This window comes from Strix aluco, chromosome 13 (assembly GCF_031877795.1).
Source record: "Strix aluco isolate bStrAlu1 chromosome 13, bStrAlu1.hap1, whole genome shotgun sequence".
Taxonomy (NCBI): domain Eukaryota; kingdom Metazoa; phylum Chordata; class Aves; order Strigiformes; family Strigidae; genus Strix; species Strix aluco.
In genome coordinates this window covers 21,555,046-21,577,145 of record NC_133943.1, presented here as the reverse complement: position 1 = coordinate 21,577,145, position 22,100 = coordinate 21,555,046, and the positions used below count along the sequence as shown (strand labels likewise).

Here is a 22,100-nt window from a genome sequence, read left to right as displayed (position 1 = left end):
CTGCAGAATCCAGCTCTTTATGGGAATGAAATTTGTTTAAATTTTATTCATGTGTTAAAGGAACAATAAGAACTTTAAGACCGGCATATGTACATTTACTTACCTCAATTCTGCTTTAACCACAGGATAGTAAGGTAAAAACAGATTAACAATCCAGGTTACCTGTCTGAACTTGGATAAAAATCATCTAAGAAGATGATTCATATGTGTTTATAGCTGTTTTCACTTTCAGGTCACAGTTGGGTAATATATGTAGCAGAAACACTGCAGAAAAGCATGCACTGAACTTGCACTTTCTGAATAGGAGAGGTGTTTCACTTGACTCTGGACTGTGCAAAGGCTTACTTTCTACTTTGATCAATAATTAGGGCACAGTCGAAGTTGTTGTTGCTCTATAATAAACTTAGTGCTTCATCCCATATGGGTTCTGACAGGTCAAAAGCTGAAACAGATTAAATGAGGTTCAGGCATTTCCACTGGAAATAAAATAGCTCTGTCCTGATTCATGTTTTGAGAACATTGCCAGCCTTGACAGGTACTTAAATAGTAAATAATGACACCTACACTGGGGGTGTTTTAAATGCATTTGGAGTATTTTAGGTTTTCAGATTGGAGCCTTCTGATTCTTTAATATTATTAAATATCAGAATTAAATATTACAATATGACTTTTAGTAGGTATATTCCAGGGCCGAGTGAGAGTCTCTGCAGAGTGAACTAAATTTAAGGTGCTGTTCTGAAAAGATATGGCAGATACTTTGCTGAATTTGGGCCAGAGATGGAGAAGGTACAGCATCCCAGCATCATGCCAGGTGTGTGTCTTCCCTCTGGGAGCAGCTTCCTATCTCATCAGTTTAAACTCTTATTCAGATTTTGCTTAGGTAAAACTCCCCATGTACTCGAGGAGTTCAGGCTATCTTTGTGTATGTGACAGGTAGCTCTGGAGGTTTGTTCTTCTCTGAAATACCTGCTAGACAACTGCAATTATGTTGATGAAAATCACATGAATTTAGATAGATTTTCTCCCACGTGATGTTTCTCTGTGTTGCTGTGACAACTCAATGACCAAGTGCCTACTGCCAGACGTGCTGGGTATATACCCTACTACTTGAAAATGAAGAGGAAATGTTAAAGATGGAGGTTTTTTTCTTATGTTGCACTCACACTGTTGCTATTTTCTAACAGATTGGTACAGAGGAACTCACTAGGAATTGTATTATTGGACTAGCTCAGAGACGTCTCAGTCTGTCCTAGCTCGGCCCTTATTTGGATGAATAGCATTTGCTTTTGGTAGGAATTTGCAACAGCAGAATTCAAGCAAGTATCTCAGCGGTTGGTTCCTGTCTGCTTATATGGAGTTTACATTTTATTTTGCTTGCATTGTAATGCAAATGTAATGGGAAATGTCTTGAAATACTGGAAAAAAAACAAAGCATGCCAAGACTGTTCCTTATCTGAGAAAATGGATACGTAGTGCAGACAACATTGCTCTGGCCTAGCACGGTGTTTCTTTGAGCAGAGCTGTTGTACCTGACTGTATGGGGTCTCTAAGCCTGCCTTTATGCTAAGTCTGCATTAGTCTAAGCCACCCTGATGGGCTGTTTTCTAGCAAGGCTCATACCCTAAGGAGATCTAAGGCAGCACGTTTACTCTGGGCAGCAGTGGCTAGGGATGTGTAGGCAGTTGGCTACCATCAGTCAGCAGATGGACAACAACCTGCTAAGCAACAGCAACACAGATGAGGGCCTTTGAGACACTGACACATAGTAATCCCACATTCAGTAAGTATGGGCAGGGTCTCACAGGGAAACTTAAAAGCTTTACCCTGTTTATCATAGGTCAGTTTTAGGAAGTATGACAGATGGCTTTCCCACATTCATCAGAACAGAAAACCTACCAGAAGGATGGAAGGAGAGATGTCAGAGCAAACAACTGCACGTTCACTGAGATTAAAATAGTTGAAAGGCACATATCAGAGAAGAAAAAGCTGTCCTGACTTAAGATGTGCTGACTTAAGCCTGGTTAGATCCCTTTTGTCTGTATGAAATTTCAATGATCTCAGCTGGTCCCTGTGCAGGCTCCTCCGTCCATGCATAAGGAATTGGCTGATGGATCAAGGTCAGAAGATCACATTGTCTAGGCTTTAACTAACCTGTAAGAGGAAAGCCTCACAGAGGCTGTACAATATTACTGAGGGCCGTTAAAGAAACATTTAAAGCAGTTTTAATTTAGACTGAAGGGGAATTATTGGCATTGAACAGAGGGGACAGTGGTTGTCTGCAATCACAATATAAAACAGAGGAATGCCCTGGTAGATGAGAATACAGAGAATTACTTCCATGGGTGAGGAGTCATTAAATCATCTTACTAAAATGTTTGTCACATCAAGGTCTTCATAGTTCTATGCCTCCACACGATTATAGTTGCAGATATAATTAATATATATACTGCATTGTACATATGATGGTAAAGTCATATTGTCTGCTAGTTTCAGGAGTTAGATCTTGCAGTTATGATGTAACTCCAATGAAACCAGAGGGCTAGGAGATCCTAACTCTAAAATGTGACCTAAATCAGGAATCCTTCCTGACCCTGGCCATAAGGAATGGATGGAATGTGCAGGCAAGGAGTAACCAGCCATACTGTCAATCTGAGTTCACATCATGAACTCATCTTCTGACCCTTGTTCTCCCCACCCCCTCTTTGCAGCAATAGTGCAGCCAGACCTTCATTATTTTTTCAGTGGGGTTTTAGATATCTGTGTTAGAGGTTTGATTCCAAATTCATACCCCAGGCCCCCTTCCTAGTCACTGCAGAGGGTTTGGCACCCAAGGATGTGTATTTGGCTAACTGAACTCCCATGCTACCATCAGGATGAGATGCCTCATCCCCCAGAGGTGCGGAGGCTGTTGAGTACAAACTCACAGGTTTAGCTGTCAGATGTCTCTCCTGGAGCCCTGGTACAGGTAGCTGCAGAGTCACAGATCACAGCTGTCTTTTTGGCTGGCTGTCCATGCACTACTGAGAACAGAAGTTTAATACATCAAACTGTTGATCCGCAGCCTGGATGAATCCATTGCATGAATACCCAGAACCATTTTCCTTTGCAGTCAGCTCTTCACTTCTGCTGGCACACGTGGGTGAAGAGTTCAGCAATATCACAGAAGAGTCAAGAAGTCTTCCTAATATGAGAGCTTCTAGCGGGTACTGGAGACTCACCCAATTGACAGCTGTCTGCTGGGTCCAACTTCATAGGCACAACTATGGCTGGCAGCTCCTTCCATAAGGCAGAAGCACGTCCAGAATCAACACAGCTGGCACCTGTATTTCATAGCTGCCTGCTCTACATCAGTTCAAGATCTAGCTCTATCTTCTCTCTTCTACAAGGAACTTTTCAGGTCTTTGTAAAACCCTGCTGGAAGTTTACCAAAAAATTGCCAGGCTGGCTGGTTGTAAAAGTTGTGTAAATTACACTGGCAGCTATTTCACTCTTCATGGGGCCAAGATACTGAAAGTTAAACATAGTGGGCAGGAACATTTATACCTTGCCTAAGCCTGCACATTTGGATTCTTTCCACTTGTGATTTATGGAACAATTTAGAAATTTGGGATGAATTTTTATGTTTATGCTTGTATTTTGTCTGTGGAATCTGAAATTTCATCTTAACTTTGCTATTTATTCATGTCCCAAAATAATTGTCACTGATCTGGAGGACAAATGTCATACCATCCATCTCCTTGTTTAGTGAAATGTTTTCATTTTGTACTTTATGACCTAATTAAAGTTGAAGTCTGTAGCCTGCCTGTAAACATCCTGGAATAGAGCTGACATTCACATACGATGTAATCTAGCATATTCTCCATTTTTACCCCATATTTCATTCTTGGTTTCTTTACAAACCGAATTTTCATTTTTAGTTGGAGTCTTCCTACTGGTTTGCTTTGGAAGCACAAAGCAGCATTTTCTGCTATCCATTGGGAGAGCAGGCTTTCTCTTCAACTGGGCTCCCTTAAGAATCTTTGTTCAGGCATCAGATCCCTGGAAACATGGAAGAGAAGAGCTTGAGCTGAGAAATCAGTCTTGCAGTGGCAGACTATCTGGTCAATTCTGCTTGCAGTGGACGCTGATATGAAAGTGCATCCTGAGTTCCCAGCTTGATATATCTCCCAGGACTCCCTGTAGCCATCAAAAGTATAGTGTGATGGAGCTGGCTCCTGATAGATTTGCTGTGTGGCAGGACATTTCCCTTGCATCGGCATTACGGATTCCTTCCAACAACAGATGATGAGCATGGATATTTCCAAGATGAGAACAACCATCTGTTCTTGAGCATCCACCTCAACGTCACTGGGTGTGATCTGTGTAATGATCTCAGCAGCATGATTCCTGCCCTATCATAGCATATTTCCTGTAGATCAGATGTCCTGGACTTCCCATCATTCTTTCCAAGGAAGTTGCTTTCATAGAGCCTTTCCAGCCAGAAAAGCATAAACTGTTTCTACTTGCAGTGTCTATATCAGGGTCTCTGGGCTGGAAACGGAATCGCGTGCTCCCACAGTGGCACACAACCTGGCTTCAACGCTGCCAACTGAACTGTTGTGGAAGCAGAGCAGTGTAGGTTTATCAGGTGAGAGGCTTCTTATTTTTCTGAGGGATGGTCCCCTTCAATCTGAAGTCACCAGGTTGCAGCTGGAGGAGTGCTGGTCATCCCTCACATGTAAAAGTGACCCTTCTGACAGGTGGGTTTTGGATGCTTGCTCCTCACACTGAGGTGATGTGTCCCCATGGACAGAGGAATAAATGTACCACTGCAAGCTCTTCTGGGAAAGTCTAGATCTGAATTTCAGCTTCTCTGTTCACTTCACTTCAAATTCACTTATTCAGCAGTAGTTTCCTACCTGTTAATCGTGGTATGAAAATGATAAGCAGAAGAATACTTCTTTTTTTTATCTACCTTTCTGTTTCCTCCTCCACCTCTTCCTCATCTGAAGCCTAAATCAATATTTAGCAGCATTTTAAACTGCACAAACATTCTGCAGGTTCCTTTCAGTGACACGATAACTGCTGACCACTTAATTACAGGGTGATGAGTATGCTGTGGTGTGGCTGGGTAATTACAGGGTGTCTGTGGTTTATCATAACAGGGTTATTCCTCTCCCCTGGACAGCAGTACAGGTTACCCTTTGGGATCTCCTAAAGTTAATTGCATGCTAATCCACAGCAGCTTGCTAATACTCTATTTTTAAGTATCTGGACTCTTGAGGCCTACCAAGTTATTTTTATTGACACAGTACTGGACAAGCTAAATGGCTGTGCAGTTTATGGAAGGTTTTCAGACTTTCTGTGCTTGGAGATCCCACGTATTGCCCAGCCCTTAACACGAGCACAGTGTCCTCTGTCCCCAGCATCACAGGACTGTCTTGCATTGCTCCCTGGGGGAAGCCTGGACCATGGTGCAGCAAGTATTACTCTTGTCAGTACAATTTATTATTAATACTCAGTCTTGCTGGTCCTCAGATGTTAATTCTCCACTTAGTTTTGTGCCTTGGAGCATGCTCAGATAGCCCTCTGGGGGACCCAAGTGTGTTTGGGGAGAATAATGCATGCAGTAAGCAAACATCTTAACTATGTTCTTGGGCAACCTGAAGTCCACATGAGCATAGGCCCAGTTTTCACAGCTGTTTGCTAAGGCTTTTTTCCTTCTTAAGCATCCTGCAAATGTACAGTTCAGTGAGACCCATCTTGTCTTGAGGTGTTACTTCTATAAGGATATTTTAGATTAAATGTTTTTGTCTGTTCATATTTTAAAACAGGTAAAATACATTATAGAGAAAAACACAGTCACAAAGTCACCGTGGATCAAGTAAGTGTAGGACTTTGCCTTCTGTCCAATGATAAGAAAAAAATCCACCCCAAAATTTGAGACAGTGGGCCCACAGACTACCCACCCTACTGGTAGCACCTAAATCTAACTAAATAGTTTCTTTCAGTCCCCTTCAGCTGAATGCCAACATCTGGGGGCCTTGAGTGTAAGGTCCATGCATCCCTTGACTATTCAGCACGCCCTACTTTGAACAGCTGAGTGGTACCAGTCTGGGTGATGGGATCCAACCTGAAGCCCATGCAGGTGTGCTACACCTGAGATGAGGAGTGTGAAAATGAAACATTTTTGTAATCTCTTTCATACATTTTCCCTTTTTCCCTTCTTCAACTCTCCCATGCTCGCTGCCTTTCTCTGTTGGACAGCCTTCTGTCACACATACAGTAGTTAGGTATTTGAACATTTCCAAACTACTGGTCCAGTCTCCTTTGGGATCAGCACAGCAGAGCCTAGCTTTTAGCCTTTAAGTACAAGAAGCAATGTAAATACTGCAAAGTTATGCATTAAAGAGGCCACTAGATATTGTTTCCTTAACATTGATGAGTACATTAGGAAGAATGGGTTCTATCTTAAAAGTCCAACATCTTCAGAAAGGTTCAGAAAGCACATTTGGAACAAGGTTTTCCAAAAAACATGCCCCCACTTCTGGAGAGTTTCACAGCAGTTCAGGGTGCTCAGCCCTAGCTCCTTGCCATGACCAAGGGAGGATGTGTGCAGTTCAGTTCAGAGAGAAGGTTGATGATGTGAGAAAAATAATATGCAGGGGAAGCGGAGAGTGGCTCTCTACTCGATGTGTCAGTTATGGGTGATAGAGAAGCAATGTCTGTAGCCTGAAATGATGATAGAGAAGTGTTGAGTAGCCATGGACATCAGATGCAGGAGCATAGGCTGGGGTAACACTTCCTCTATCTGCAAAGCTACCAGTGGGTGTGTAGGCACAGGCAGGCACATGCATTCCAGCTGCTGCATGGTTTCTCTCCTGCTCAGGGAACCTGTAGCCAAGATCCAGTGAGCTAGCTGGCTGTGTCTGCTCCATGGGGCTGGGGAGCCAAAAGAAACTGCAGTTGTGATCTGAGAGGGACAGTGGGAAGGGTAAAGTTCCTCAGGTCCTGCCCACCAGCTCTGTTTGCACAGGCATTTCTGAGCTTGCAAAAAACCATGAAAATGCTTTGAATTGCACCCATTTGTAGATGTAGATGTTGCAGCAAATCCTGGAACAGGGAGGAAATGTGGCAGTATAGGCAGTATGAAGCTATCAAATGGATCAATAGCGTAGATATATAGATGAATTTTAGCGTATCTCTACACGCATTTGTCATAGTGTCAGGTGAAACGGGGTGTGTAATGGTAGCACGCCTTAGGAAAAGGTCAAGGCTAGATGTGATGACCAAGAGGTTTAAGATGAATGTATTCTGTCCAGTTCTCTGCTGCCCACAACATTGTGTCCGTGTCACTGCAACCTGTACAAAACGACTGTGAAACGGATGGTGGAGTTTGCCATTCCTTTCGCACAAATGTGAGATGTGAAGCAGAGGGCAGCCAGGTTTTGTGGCCTTTAATTTATACAAAATTTAAAAAAAAACCCAATCCCACCCAACTCCTGCTCTCTCAACCCCCCAAACATCAGCATTGATTTGAAGAGAAGAACCTGCTTTAGAAAACGTGTTTACATGTTCCATGATGATTAGTGCTAATTTCCCCCCACCTAAATTTTGAGCAGCATTGCAAAAGAAAGCCAATATTTCTGTGCAGCAAAAAGCAATTCCTATGAACAATATAGTAAATAAATCTCGACATCTTCAAGCTGCAAATAATCTTGTGTGTATGGTGATTGGGAACAGCAGAGCTCACTTTTTTGTATAATGGTAAGTATGGAGAACTTCAATGTTTATGTACGAAAACCTATCTTTAGGTGAGGCCTGTACCAGGAAAATTACTAAAATTCAGGATAGCTGTTTTGGATAACTGTGCTGTTGATTCATTAGGTAAACTGCTTAGCACTATCTCTGCAAGATGAACTGCGATCTTACTTGTAATGAATACGAATCTGAAAGCAGATGCTCCAATTTGTGCTTTTTTCAGAATGATTGTTGTTTCTAAAACAATGCAGAACCACAGCAGGAGTGAAATTTGGAAGATCACAGACTTGAGGGAAACTTTCCGTGCAATTTGCACTTTTAGATCTGCAAGGGATCCGTTGCCTTGCCTGGGCGACTCATCACTTGCAGCAGCGGTGGTTCAGCTGCAGATCTGTGCTGCCCAGAGCTGTGCTCGCACAACTGCCGTGCCGTCAGGCGATTTACAGGCAACGCTGCCAGATGACGCTGTGCATCCGAGACCAGACTTGAGGTCGCGGGCAGAAGAATTGTGCTGGCAGGCCTCAGGGCCCCGTGCAAGTGCCCGCACATCTGTCTGCCCAGTGCTCTTCTTTGGTGCACCGGCCCCCAGGCAGAGAGGGGCGTGTGAAACCACGCGGGGCATATTTTGCCTGTAGAAAGTGAATGAAAGGTTTTTACCAGGTTCATGCAGTCGCTATGTGTTTTGACCTGTCAGGAGTTGTTTCAGAACAAGTGTACCTTTTTTTTCTTTTTTCTTTTCATTTTTTTTTTTTTTCCTGCCTAAACTGTGAATTCCACATCAGGTACTAACAAACATGGCTCATCTCAAAAGAATTCATAATTAACTAAAAGAATTCATAATTAACTTCCACTGCAATTTGTTTGGGTCTTTCTTTACATAAGGTATAAGCTCTGGTGGGAATTTGAAATGCTCTGAAGCATACACTGTCTTCTGTGTAACTGCTGCTGAGCCTACAGAAAAGCTAACCTGCTGTAACTGCACAGTGTGTGTGTTTGTATATTAGAGATCTCTGACAGACCTGTTTTTCTTTTTCTCTTTCTCTTCCTTGTCTTCTTTCTGCATTGGCAGAGCATCTTGGATTTGAATTAAAGGGTATGGAACAACCATTCATTTATTAATCAGAAGCCATTAAGAGCTGCCCACATTATATTTATGGCTTTAATGGGATGATTAAAAAATCAGCTGTTCTGTTCTCTTCTCTGGCACCAAGATAGATATTTGGATTGAAAAAAACAAAACAAAACAAAACAAAACACAAAATTTAAATGTAAACCTATAAAAATGCATGTGTATTTTTAGCAGCACTTTTTTCTTTGTTTCAAACAGCAGCCTGGTGTGTGTGGCGTGACTGGGATGTTACAATTGCCATACGTCTCCTCATTTAACATGCTTTTGTGTATTTAACTGAAAAGCTGGAGTTTGTGTCCATCCAAAAGGTTGCCAGCAGGCACCACTTGGGAACGGGCAGGCATTCTGGGAACAGGAAGGCAAGTTTTAGGAAGATCAGGGCTTTTGTAGAAATCGCCATCCTAGACGCACTAACCTCCACTGGCTCCTACGAAGGGTCAGAGCGAGCTTTGCCATTCCTCCTCCCAAAGGTTAGCAGCATATTTCAGTTGTTGACTGGGAGGAAATTGTTCCAAGAAAGGTGGCATGAGATAAGTTAGTCTAAGAAAACAGTGAGCCCAGGGAAGTCAGTAGTCTTCCATGAGAGTAGAGGGTGTAACGGTGAGCATCATGGTGGCAAGCTGAAGTTTGGGAAAACACTACAGTAACTTAAATGCTTTTAAAAATATCCCCTTTGGGCAATTACCTGCTCCTGCCCAGTTGCTCATAATCTTATTATTTTTCTTCCATTCTCCTCAGTCTGTTTTTAGAAACATATCAAGTATCTCTTGGATAAGCACCTGGGAAATTAGATCCTTGAGGCTAGGTTTCCCTTGAATTTACAGGCCAACTGCAGGGAGGGCTTGGCCAGATGAGAGCAGAGAGATTGATCTTTATCACTTAAAAACATTGACGCAGCAGTGCCAGCCAGAGCAGATCTTCACAGGAAGATGCTTCAATTCCATTTGCTAGAGGTATGGGAACACCAATCTTTCACTTCTGGATCCTAAAATGTCTTCTCTGGTCCCTGAGGTAGAGGGACGTGCACTAAGTGAAGCTGGAGAAACTTGTCTTCTCCGGTTTTTGCATGCCTGATCCACTGGGATTGGTGTGTATCCCCAAGCAGTTCTTCCCTGCTGCAGAAACTGTGTGCACTTTGTGGTCAGGTGTTTCAGAGAAAGTGGTGCTGCTAATGCTAATACACTTAAATAAACTTTAAAATTGAGGATTTTTGACATCCCTTTTTTGTTGACCTTTTGTCCTTTTCCTCATCCATTCTTAATGTCATCACAGAACCGCACACATCCCGTTTCCAGTCTGCAGTCGTCTCTTCTCTGTCATTCGTCTTTCACTTTCATGCGTTGCTGTGACACCCATGGCTGGACTGTGATTCTGTCGGCATTATGTGGCACCACATGGTTTGTTCATAGTGTTTGCTGCTGTAGAGTGACGATGCTGCTGATGAAGACCTGGTGTTTGTAGAGCATAGAGACACAAATGGACAAGTCCTGCTCCAGGATCTTACCTTCTCAAATGCAAAACTGTAGTGTGCATTCTCTTCTTTTCTTTCTGTCACTGTTGAGATGGTTTTGTGCAACATGAAGACACTGTGTTATCAAGCATCAACTTTAATGAGATGTTAGGAGCCAAGCTAAATTACTGTCAGCAGGTCATTTAGTTTTTAGTTTTGCAGCAGTGATGCGCAGCCTCACACTTCACTGCTTCACATAGCAGAGCTGTCAGCTCAAGACAGAGAGGCTAAATCTGCATTTCTGATGAACTGAAACATTCCTCATGCAATTCAGGTGAAGGTTCAGAACAGGCAGACATGCCAGAGTCAGGGTCCCATACTGACATGATCACCACAACAGAAGCTGTGATTTGAGCCTTAGGAGAAATTCTGACATGTAGGTAATAAGTAAAAAAAAAAAAAAAAAAAAAAAAAAAAGCCATAGTTTTTATGGCTTTGCTCTTTCTCCCTCCTCCATGATTCAAAGGAAAAAAAGTCTTTGTAGCCACAAACATAGCTGGTGAAGTATCTTCAAAAAAATTGGCTGGGTCCATGGTGAAAACTGACCACCTGCCCAGCCTTTTTTTTGGTAAAAGTAGTTTTTCCTGGGTGGTGGCAAAATTCTTGCCCAGTGCCATCCGTAACCAGGACATGATCCTGGCTGGTTTTCCTGATTCTGATAAAATCTCTGAAACTCGGGTCTGAAGGAAAAAGCTGTACAGCTGAATTTAGGTCCCAGAGGTGTGCAAGAGCAAGAAAACTTGTCTGCCATGGTTGCTGATGCCTGGAATGGGGCATCTGTGCAAGGAACACACACCACTGAAGGACGTGTTTCACCCCAGAGTGAGTTCTTTCCCCATGCCATCTCCACTTGGTTCCTTGTAGTAAAACACTAGGAGTGTAAGGTCAGCCAGCACCCGAACACCCCTCTATGAGCAGGTCACAGGCTGTACAGGCTCTGGCTCTGAGGAGGTGCAGCCGACTGTGAAGCTGCTGCAGCACAGGAAATTTCAGCCCAAGTGAGACCCATGACCTGTCATTCCCGGTCCACAGCACTGTGGAGATGGAGTCTGGGAGAGTCTCAGTTGCTCACCTGTCTAGTGAATGGTGAGACATTGCCTTCCTGGCAACTCCACCGGCACCCGGAGCACCTCATGAAGCCAAAGGCCAGTGCGCAAACAAGACGGATGGAAACGTATTCCTTTAAAGTGTAGCTTTGCAGCACAGTCGTGAAGCAAGCTCTGCTGATTATGTTTTGCATCTTCATGCCAGGGCTGTCATTCTCAGCCCTAGTTTAGCAAGTCTTTCTTCATTCCCATTTTGAGAGTTAGAAAGAGATAAACATTTTTCCTAGCACCTTTTTTTTTCTTCCAAAAATGCCTTTTCCTTCCTAAAATGGCAAGCTGAAATTGAGTTGAATATTGAGTTATCTGGAATGTTTCATTGCTTCCCCCTTGCTTTTTTCCTAAAGTCCCAGGAGTTTCTGGGACCAGAGCGGTTTCTCTTCTCATTTTGTATTTTGTTCTTTGGTAGCACTGGGTATATCATATATTCCATTCAAGGTGTTTAGTGTGGCATGGGGAACCATGCTGAGCACAGCAACCATGGCATGAGTTTTATTGCCTAATCTATATGAAAAAATATTTCCGTTAATATTAAAGAAGGCACAAACCCCAATAACCTCATCAACACATAGTATGGGGGCATGAGGACATCGTTTGCAGATGCTGAACTAAAAATGCTCATGGCAGCTGAACACTGAGTCTCTCTCAGTCATCCAGCTGGAGAACCAAAGGTCAGTGGAGATTGCTGGATGTCACCAGAGCATCTGCTCTGGTGTAGCCACAGAGGAAGAGGTGTCATTGCCGTGCTATTGCTGCCTAGGTGTAGTTGAGTTACGCTGCAAGCAATATGCTAGCATTTCCTTGGAGCTTTGATTAATGTGAATGCATTACCTCACGTCCAGCATGGTCTGGGTTTTCATGCAAGTGACTGATTTTTCTGGTTTGAAAGGTGGTCCATGACAAATGGCGATATCTGAGAGAAGCAGCAGCGTGCTGCTTGAATTTTGTGTGTGCATCTGCGTTACCTGGTGCAATGGAATTAATTGCTTCCTAGGGTTTCATTAAAAATCCATAACTGTAATTGGTTACTGTATTTACTCCACTCCCTTTTCTTTGTCTAATGCACTATCACAATTCCATCCTCATTCTGCCTTTTGACTGTTTTAGGATGTCCCTTTCAGCACCTACATGCTTTGGGGCCTGTTGCTCGGTGGTTTCTAGCACACTGCTGAGCTCCAGGGCATGCAGCCGCTGCAAGGAAAAGGCATTCTGAGTCCGTCAGAACAGAGAGCCTGTGATGAGAGCATCACAAGGCATACGTGTACTGGGTGAGTGGGGGATGCTTGGGGAATTCCTTGGTAGGCTACTAAATTACCGAGAAGGGGGGATCTGCTGGAAGGGAGAGGAGAGTTGTGGGGCTTTTTGAGATTAGTCACCGAGTTATGCTGCGGGAAAAGAAGAGAAAACAAGAAACATGTTTGAGTGCAGAAGGGGTGAGCTACTGAGCAAGAGAGGGCAAAGGTGCAGAGAAACAAAAGGAGTGAAGATCTCCTGAGGGGTGAGTAAGGTTGGGCCAGCTGGTCTCAGGTTTGGGGCAGCTATTAGAGACAGGCAGTGGATTGGTAGGAGGTCTGACCCAGCCCTGTTTTCCATCTTACACACACACAGTGCTGGTTCCTGTGCAGCCAGACGCATCCCCGGTGCTGGAGCCCATTTGTAACTGCTTTGTTTCTCTCCATTTGCAGAAGCAGAAGAGCTCTACCAGAAGAGAGTTTTAACCATCACGGGAATCTGTGTTGCCTTGCTTGTGGTGGGCATCGTCTGTGTGGTAGCTTACTGTAAAACCAAGTGAGTATGGGTGGTTAGCAGACAACAACTGGCCAGAGGTTACTGAGTGGTACTGCTCATGCTTCCATGCTCTTCACCCAAATGCTGTTTCGAAGAGATGTTGTGCTGTGGTATTCCCAGGAAGGTCTCATGAAGGAGGCCAGTGAAGCCATCTACCATGCTGTGCCTGAGCAGGATGTTTTCCTGGAACCGTTTGCTTATCTGCTGATTCAGCATCATTTCGCCCAGCCAGGTGATGCTGTGTTACTGGAAAAAGCTGGCCCCTAAGCCAGCAGCTCATCTCCTGACAGCAGAAGCACACTGTGGACACAGCTAGGTACATTTCAGGGACTTTCAGAGCAATCTTGATGGAACAAGAGGCTTGGGGCAGCCTTCCCTGCCTGGACAGCACCCCTGTACCTCACCTCAGTTCAGGGTGCCCTAGGACAGGGGATGTCTTGTGGAGTGGATGCCCTTCCAGGGGCATGTGCAGGCTTTGCCACTTTGTGCTTAATGCAGGACAGGTCAAGTGCCTTGCCACCAGAACCAAGACAGGACCTGCTTCCTCCTTTCCTTCTCCCCGCTTTTCTCCTCTGCCCCCAGCACCATGGTGACTCTGGCTCCACTGCATTGTGCTGGGCCTTGTCTTGCAAAAGGGGACACTGGACCCAGCTTCCCAAATTACCTGTGATGTGAAATGTTCACCTTGTTTTGAAAAAGCAGCAGAAGGTGGCAAATGTTGAATGCCTTGCTTCTTCCTGTTTGCAGGTTTCCACAAACACCATTGAAACATCAAGTGTGTCCGAGACATGTCTTCTCTATCATCTGCATCCCCCAGGTGTCTCTAGGGCCAAAGAGCCCCATGAGATAAGTCTTCCTAATAGATTTTTTTCCTTTCTGTTTTAAAGGAAACAAAGAAAACAAATGCATAATCACTTACGGCAGAACATGTGCCCTGCCCATCAGAACAGGAGCCTTGCGAACGGGCCAAGTCATCCACGTTTGGATCCTGAGGAAATCCAAATGGCCGATGTAAGACCTTTTGTCTCCATCTCCCTGCATGTTACTGAGTGCCTATTTTCCGCTGAGGATTTGACATGGATGTGTATGCTTGCACATCTGTGTGCTTGTGCGTGAGGAGCAAAACACTAACAAACTTGAACAAAAAGATGAGATTCTGCATAGAAACATTTCCAGAACCAGCATCTGAAGGGAAATAGATTTTATTTTGAAGCACAGGGTGAGACTAGGGCACAGGCTTGTTTTGAAGAATCCATTGTCCTCTAAGAGAGATGTTTCCAGTTTATTAAGCTACCCTGTCAAGCCCCACTTCGCAGCATGGCAAATGCGGTCAGCACAGCAGTGCCCAGAGTCACCGCAGTGACCACACCGTGCTGAAGCATGTCATGGTGAACTGGTCAGCACCACTTTAACCCACCTGCCTGTGCCAAGAGTTGCATCCTGGGCAAGGTGGGACGTCCTGGTGGAGTGTCAGTGTCACACCAGTGAGAATGATCTAAGAATTTAGGATGAGATCCAGGAGGGCAGTTCAGCCAGTCTCGTGAGTTCAGTCACATGAGATTCCCAGCAAACTCCATGAACTCAATAGGATGGACTATCAACATGCTTAAGTGCCTTGCTGGACCAAGACATTGAAAGGGGTCAGAAAAAGGGAGGGGGAGGCAGAGCCAAACAAAAAAGAAGTACTGATGGAAATGAGTACAATAAGCCAGTTACAAGCTCTGCTGGGTCACCCTTTTGATGTTAAAATTCAGCTAGGGTGAATCCCGGCCATGAAGGAAGAGGAAAAGGGAATTTCTAAGAACCACAGCCCTCTGGCCCGAACATACTGAATCCCCCTGAGACCTTAGTGTCCCTTGTTAGATGAGTATCTCATCATAAATATTTGGATTACACCTGGTGTTTCTGCAGGACTCCAATCTCTGGCAGATCTCATGTGGTCGTCTTTGTGCTTGTGTTGGGTGTATAACCTCATGTGAGCAGAGATGTTTTTCTGCTCAGTAGCTACACATGGTACCACCATCCTCTGGGGAACTCCTTGGCTCTTCATACCCTTCTGCAGTCCCCGTGCCATGGCCCTTTTCCAGTGTTCAAAGTGCGGGAGCAGAGAAGAGCTTCCAGCCTCCTTGTTTCTTTCCGTTGGGTGCAGAGCTGCCGAGTTCACTCAGTCCGCATCTGATTTCAGCAGAAATAACCAAGTCAGCTGAATTTGGCTGTGGCAGTGTTGGCAAGCTGATGGCTGATCTGTGTTATTCTTCATATTTTGCAGTATATTTCTAAGAATGTTTCTGCCACTGAGCATGTGATCCGAAGGGAAACAGAGACAACCTTTTCGGGAAGTCACTCCTGCTCCCCATCTCATCACTGCTCCACAGCCACTCCAACGTCCAGCCAGAGGTGATGTATACCATTTTCCCCTGAACTTTCTCCTGCTGTTTTCCTTAGGATGCTATGAGATTCAAAGCCAGTGAAAGTTTTTCCTTTCATCTCCCTTTCTGTTTTTACTTGATGTTGGCACTACACTGGGATACAGGCCATGCTAACACTGCGGCTCTTTGTGGGCACAGCTAGTTAGTGAGAGGTGTGGAAAGGTGTGATCCTTGACCTGCAGCGAGGTGCCAGCAGGAACGTGCAGTACTGACATAGCTGGAAACTAGGAGGAAATGAAGTTGTGCTTTCATGCTTTGCACAGACACAAACAGGAGGATGCATCTAAGAAAGGTTTTGCAAGTTGTGTTTGTAACCACACTGGACACCTGTAATAATTCATTAAGCACACACAGGTTATTTGTTTCATGCTTGATGTATTTAGAATGTATTTGCTTTGTGGAAGGCAAAGTACACAAAATATCACAAAATGTTTTGGCCAGTTCCTCAAAGTTAGGGTCTGACTTGGGAGTCATAGTTTTTCACCAGAAAAAACACTCCTGTGCAATTTATCTCAGTCCAGAAACTTATGGTAGAATCTCAGCCTCTGAGGTGGTGGCACCTCTTTCACTGGAAATCTTTCTGAAGCTCTCAGGAACACTGGGGCTAGCAGGAAAGTACCAATAATTCTTGCTACACAGGATGAGGCATCATTTTTTTTTACATTTCAAAATAGCCATCAGGGGAAGAGCAACATAGCTCAGAAGCTGAAGTTCTCATGGGTTTTGAGTGCATTTAAATTGCTGATGGAGCTTCCCTATTTTTATGACATCCGGAAAAGTCCTTTAAATGCTCTAGAGAAAGTCCTGTGCTGTTTTGGGTTTGGATTTTCAGGTTCCTTCTCTTGTGCTTCTTTCAGTGACAGTGTTTCTCTAGGAGAGCACTTGCCTTTGAAAAGGTACAGGGTACAAGGGGGCCATATCTACAGCCTGCTGATGACATATAGATCACATTGCATTGATTTCATAAAGCAAAAGATGTCCTTCATTAGCCTGATGTCTGCATTCATCCAGGGAGCAATGAATCACAGAATTGTCTAGGTTGGAAAAAGCCTTGAAGATCATCCTTTCAGTTAAAGCTCAAAGATGGCTCCTGGCAGGTTTCTTCAGGGTTCGGGCATGCATCAGGGATGAGCTAGTACTCTTAGTGTACAATGCATCAGATCAACTTGCGATATTGAACTTAGGTTTCCAGGTGAATTCCTCCCCAGACTTCTCTGGCTAGACCTTGAACAAGTAGACAGGGAGCCAAGAACGGCTTGCTGGGAATGACTGCATTTGTCTGGGAAAATCCTACCCCTGGTGAGGCACACGGTGTTTTCCAGTTTTTTTTGAATTTGTATGCTGCAGGCCAACCCTGGCTAGGTGTGTGCAAGCTTGGGCCAGGTGCACAGAGGCTCCTGTGCCTGCAGAGCTGCACCTTGCTGGCCTTCCATGCTCACTTCAAAGTCCTGGGACTGCAGAGCCATCTCTGGGCACCTCCTGAAGACGAAAAGGTGTGTCTGGAGGGCAGCATTAACACACGAGAGCTGTGGGGAGGCACCTACCTTGCATAGCCTCTGGTCCTGGCTACCTGCCACCTAATCTTCCGGAGTCAAGTGCAGCAAGCAGGTGTTTCTTGAAGTCATGCCAGAGGCAAACTACTGGCATAATCAGGCTCCATTTTACTTGATCAGTACCTCTAATGAGGACACCGTTTGAAATTATAAATGAGTGGTTGCAGCCAAGCATGTGCCTGGAGCCACCAACAATTAAGAAGTTCTTGGGAAGTCTTAACGAGGCCTGCTCTCCTCTGCAAACCCCCAACCAAAATCCTCTGCTGGCACAGATCCATCTGGTGCAGTTTGGGAGTTCAGAGCTGTTGCTCTAATGGATCCCATACTTCTGCCATGGAGAGGGGCCAGCCTGGTGGCCGTGGTGCAGGTGGAGCCCTGCTGTGTGCATGGCCCCCTGTGTCCCTGGTAAGTCCTTGTGGGATGTCTTCTTTGCACCAAGACTAGGGCAGGCGGAGGTCCAAGTGCTCAGCAAGGTATAGACATAGCTTTTGTCTAGCACCCTGAAAGTGTTTTGCTGCCAAAATCTTTTGTAAAACAGTGGAAACTGAGCATCTAGATGTACCTTTGGTATGCTTTTCTCTGCTGATGGCAAAGTAATTTTGAGTGTTTTTTTCTGGTTCCTTTCTGGTAGCATTTCTGAAGGGGCTGTCAGTTGGACATGCAGATGACACATTTGAAGATCCTATGTGGACTTGCCTTGGCATGGCCAGTGCTTTGTTCCACTCCCAGAACACTTTGCAAGCACAAAGCAGAATTTCCCTGGCCTCCTTCCAGAGGCTGTCCCATCCTGTCCCTGGATGTCAGGAGGTGGTGTGATAAATACCTGTTATGCACTGGTTTGCCTTTCTTTACCCTCTGATCATATCTCTAGGAAGTAGCAAAGAAAGTCAAATCAAAGGCAGAGTTGGAAAGTTGGGCATCCCTGGCCAGATGTATCCTAGTGAGAGAGAGAAAGGGGACTCCAGTGCAGAGCAGATTGTGAGCTGTGCCTGCATACAGCTCTTTGGAGAAGACGTCAGTGGGAATTCCTTGCTCACTGTCCATATGGGGTTTGGTCCACAGACATGAAAGCCACACCTGGAGCTTGGAGCGGACAGAGAGTCTGACTTCAGATTCCCAGTCTGGGATAATGCTGTCCTCGGTGGGAACCAGTAAATGCAACAGCCCTGCGTGCGTGGAGGCACGGGCTCGCCGCGGGGCCGCCTTCTGCATCGAGGACTCGCGGAGGCCCATGACGCAGTATCGTGACTCAGTGGATTCTCTGCGGGACTCACCACACAGCGAGAGGTCAGACCCCACTGCGTGGTGCTGCCCTGGCACAGCAGAGGCGAGCCATGCCCTCTGTGCCATACACTAACATGCCTCTGCCCAGCCCTAGAGCAGCAGTCCGGTGGTAGCACTGGAGAAACTCTGACTCTGGTCCTACCAGAGGAAGCCACTACTCCAGGAGGCCACTCTGGTAGGAGCAGCAGCAAGGACTGCACCTGCTCACCTGGTGGCAATGTAGGTTTGGAGCACGGGGATGAGAGGAGCAGAAAATACCTGGCTGCAGTCAGCAACTGGCAAAGAAAAACTGCCTGAAAGCACACCCCGTGCAGCTTGGTGGGATGGCCCTCAAATATATGGGGAAAAGATCTTCATCCTCAGCATTGTCCTGGGTGGCAAGGGGTGCTGTATGTGGGCACAGCCTTGGGAGAAGGCTCTGTGTGACCCAGCCTTCTGGAGAACACAACTGTGGAGCTGAAACACATCAGCCAGTGAGAGGCAGCCAGGTCTGGTTCCTCATGGCACAGAAGCTCATCTCCACCCTTGCTTCAGCCCTTTGTGGGTAGCCGTGGGCGACCCTGGTTGGCCACTTTCAGGCAGTTACCCTTCAAGGCGGTGGGATGTGTCCATGGGGCAGCATCTCCTGCTCTTTCATTCCTGTCCCCGGTCCATTCAGGCAGGCTGACCCAGCTTGTACAGACGTCTCATACTTCACAAGACACATGGGTAAAAAGGCACCGGATGAGCCAGGGAGCCTGGGCAGCTGAAAGGAGCGGAGACACCAATTGGCAAGTCTTGACTCAGCCTGCTGGGAGATGCTGCAAGGTTTGCAGTGATGCAGGGTGGGAATTGCCCACTGAGACCCTCAGGAGAGGCGGTCCTGGGGTGCACAGTGCATGGTGCCCAAGCACCCACCGAAGCCAGCAGCTCATGCTCCCTCAGCACAGTGGTGCAAGGTCCCTCTGCCTGGTTCCCCAGGAGATGCCAAGCTCCAGGACCAGGTGCACTGGAGGCCTCATGGGTCCCTGCACCAGGTATTCAGCAGAGGACACATCTGGAGGTTTTGGGGGTTGTTCAGTGTCTAAACAGAGGTGTTGCTTTTTTCAGGTACGTGTCAGCCCTGACCACACCAGCACGCCTGTCGCCCGTTGACTTCCACTACTCGATGGCCACGCAGGTGCCCACCTTCGAGATCACCTCCCCCAACTCAGCGCATGCCGTATCCCTGCCGCCGGCGGCCCCCATCAGCTTCCGCGTGGAGGAACAGCAGCCCCTCCTACGGCGGTACCAGCTCCCCTTCCAGGACACGCAGAGGTACGACAGCTACTACCAAAGGAAGACCTACCTAAATGACAGCATGGGGAGCCTGCCCTCCAGCCCCTTCCGCATCACGGAGGACGACGAGTACGAGACGACGCAGGAGTACGTCACAGCGCTAGAGCAGCCAAAGAAAACAGCCAGCAGCAACAGGCGGTGGAAAAAATCCAAACTGAATGGGCACATCCCTCACAGAGCCAGAGCCGTCCGGGACTCCTTCTCCTTGAGCAGCGCCTCTTACAGCGAGTCTGACGAGGAGCTGGTGGCCGAGAGCACCCCGTTCCTAAGCACTCAGAACAATGAGGCGGCGCACACAGAGTCGCCCCCGCTCCACCGGCCGGGCGACAGCCGGACTCACTACTCCTGCAGCAGACACAGCGCTCACGGGGAGAGCGGGCCCAGCAGCCTGGCGCACACGACGCCCAAACCGGACCCGGATCCTCTCTAGGCGCCTCTCAGACTCGCGCGCCCACAGACGTAACCCGCATGGAGGAGGCTGAGGAGGGAGACGAGACAAAACAAAACAAAAATAAATATTTTTATTTTATATAAAAGAGGGAAAAAATATAACAAATAAAATGTTTTATTTTCATTTTAGCAAAGTTGTCTTATAATAGCTAACGACAATGACTTTTTTATAGGGAATCTCTATTTATATGTAATGTCTTGATTTACAGCTTCCGAGAAAAAAGAAGTAAAAAAAAAAAAAAAAGAAGAAGAAAAGAAAACAAACAATAAAGTTTAAAAAAAGTGGGCCAATTTTTGACTACTTAAAAATAGAAAACAAAACTATCGTGGTGCCTTTTGCTGTATGCTAGTGCTGGGATTCATGCCGAGGATTCTGTTTCAGTAGCATTTTTAAGATCATAGATTTTTGTTTGGGAGACAACCTGTCACAAGGGCGCTCTTCTGTTGGAAGAAAACAGCCTCGCCACTTTGCCCCGTACCCTGCTATTAATGGTCTTATTCTTTAAGGTATCATTTAAACACACATCAAGGACATGAGTGGGAGCATTTCCATTATCATGTCTCATGGGGATCTGTCTTGCCCTGTAAAATACTTGTACTTAAATCAGGAGAAAAAGAAACCCAACAGCACGGTACTGAAATGCAGAAATAATGTTTCTTTTGCCACACAGGTAGGAAGAGAAAATGAAATTGCGCAGCAGCAGCAGCCCTTACAATATAGCTCTCAACCTTTGGCCATTTCACCTGTGGGTCTGAAGTTGGGTTGTCACAGGTTTGTAGTCAAGCAAGGCAGACACCCGTAGGAATGTGGTGAAATAATACCCCGTTAGGTATGGTTGAATCCAGTTCACTGAAGCCAGCCCTGGCAGGCAGACGGCCCTGCATGGTGGTCCCAACAGGGCGGTCTCCATTCAGCTGCGGTGTCCCGTGGCTCCATTGCCATACTGGTGCCGTGCTGGCCGCGGCGTCCCCTTGACCGAGCGGCGTAGCCGCAGCGCGGCATTGGCCACGGTGTCTCGTGCCGTGATGCTGTAGGGCTGCCGGGGCTGTGGCGTCCTCTGTGCCATGCTTGGCCGTGGCTCTGGCAGTGCCGGGAGGACGCCCAGAGGGCAGGCCCGCCGTGCAGCATGGCTGTGCCTTGCCCTGGATGCCGTGCCAGGTGGCTGCCAGCCATGCTGCCTCAGGGTTTGGTGGGAGTCTGAACGAGCACTTCTGGCCCCGCTTGTCGCCCCTGCGTTGGCCGGGAAGGGCCCTGCATGGGGCAACCCAGCGAGCGGATTCTTCTGTACTGCTGTGCCATATGTTGTAAAGACAGTTGTTACCGTCACGTCTTGCCATTGATGATGGACGTCGTGTTTCCAAACTCGGAGCGGCTCTGGCCATCAGCTCTGTGGCGCAAAGAGACAGTCCTGCGTGTCCAGGCAGCAGAGCATCCCCCGTGGAAGTGCCCCTCTCTCCTCAGTTCTCTGCAGCAAACCTGTTTACATTGTAGCCTGACTTTTTTCTTTTTATATTTTTACTTCTGCATGTCCTTTGCATTTCAGATACTGTAGATTGGATGCATGGTGAAGCTGTGACTGAGAAGATAATACAACAATTGACAGTGTATTTCATTTAACTTTTAGCAATAAAGTAACTAAACCCTCTATTCCTCACCCATGATGGGGTCAGATAGAAAACTCTGCTAATTTGTCATAAGATGATTGTCAAAGTTTGCTCTGGATTGTCTGAATGTCAGAACTCTCGACTGTTTAACACTTGAACATTTTTTATATTATAAATAAAATAAGAAAGAAC

General features: G+C 46.1%; 1 protein-coding gene across 5 annotated transcripts in view; it reads left to right on the top strand.

Moving 5' to 3' along the window:
- NRG2 (neuregulin 2) overlaps positions 1-22,100 on the top strand; it is a 171,689-nt gene extending 149,589 nt beyond the window's left edge. For 3 of the 5 annotated variants that reach the window (XM_074839009.1, XM_074839007.1, XM_074839012.1), the window contains 6 exons: positions 8,810-8,833; positions 13,168-13,270; positions 14,158-14,281; positions 15,540-15,667; positions 18,315-18,539; positions 19,626-22,100. In XM_074839009.1, the coding sequence (XP_074695110.1) occupies positions 8,810-8,833; positions 13,168-13,270; positions 14,158-14,281; positions 15,540-15,667; positions 18,315-18,539; positions 19,626-20,283 (1,262 nt within the window). In that variant the 3' untranslated portion in view covers positions 20,284-22,100. The remainder of the gene's footprint in view (positions 1-8,809; positions 8,834-13,167; positions 13,271-14,157; positions 14,282-15,539; positions 15,668-18,314; positions 18,540-19,625) is intronic. The other 2 variants (XM_074839010.1, XM_074839008.1) reach the window with 1 other exon arrangement.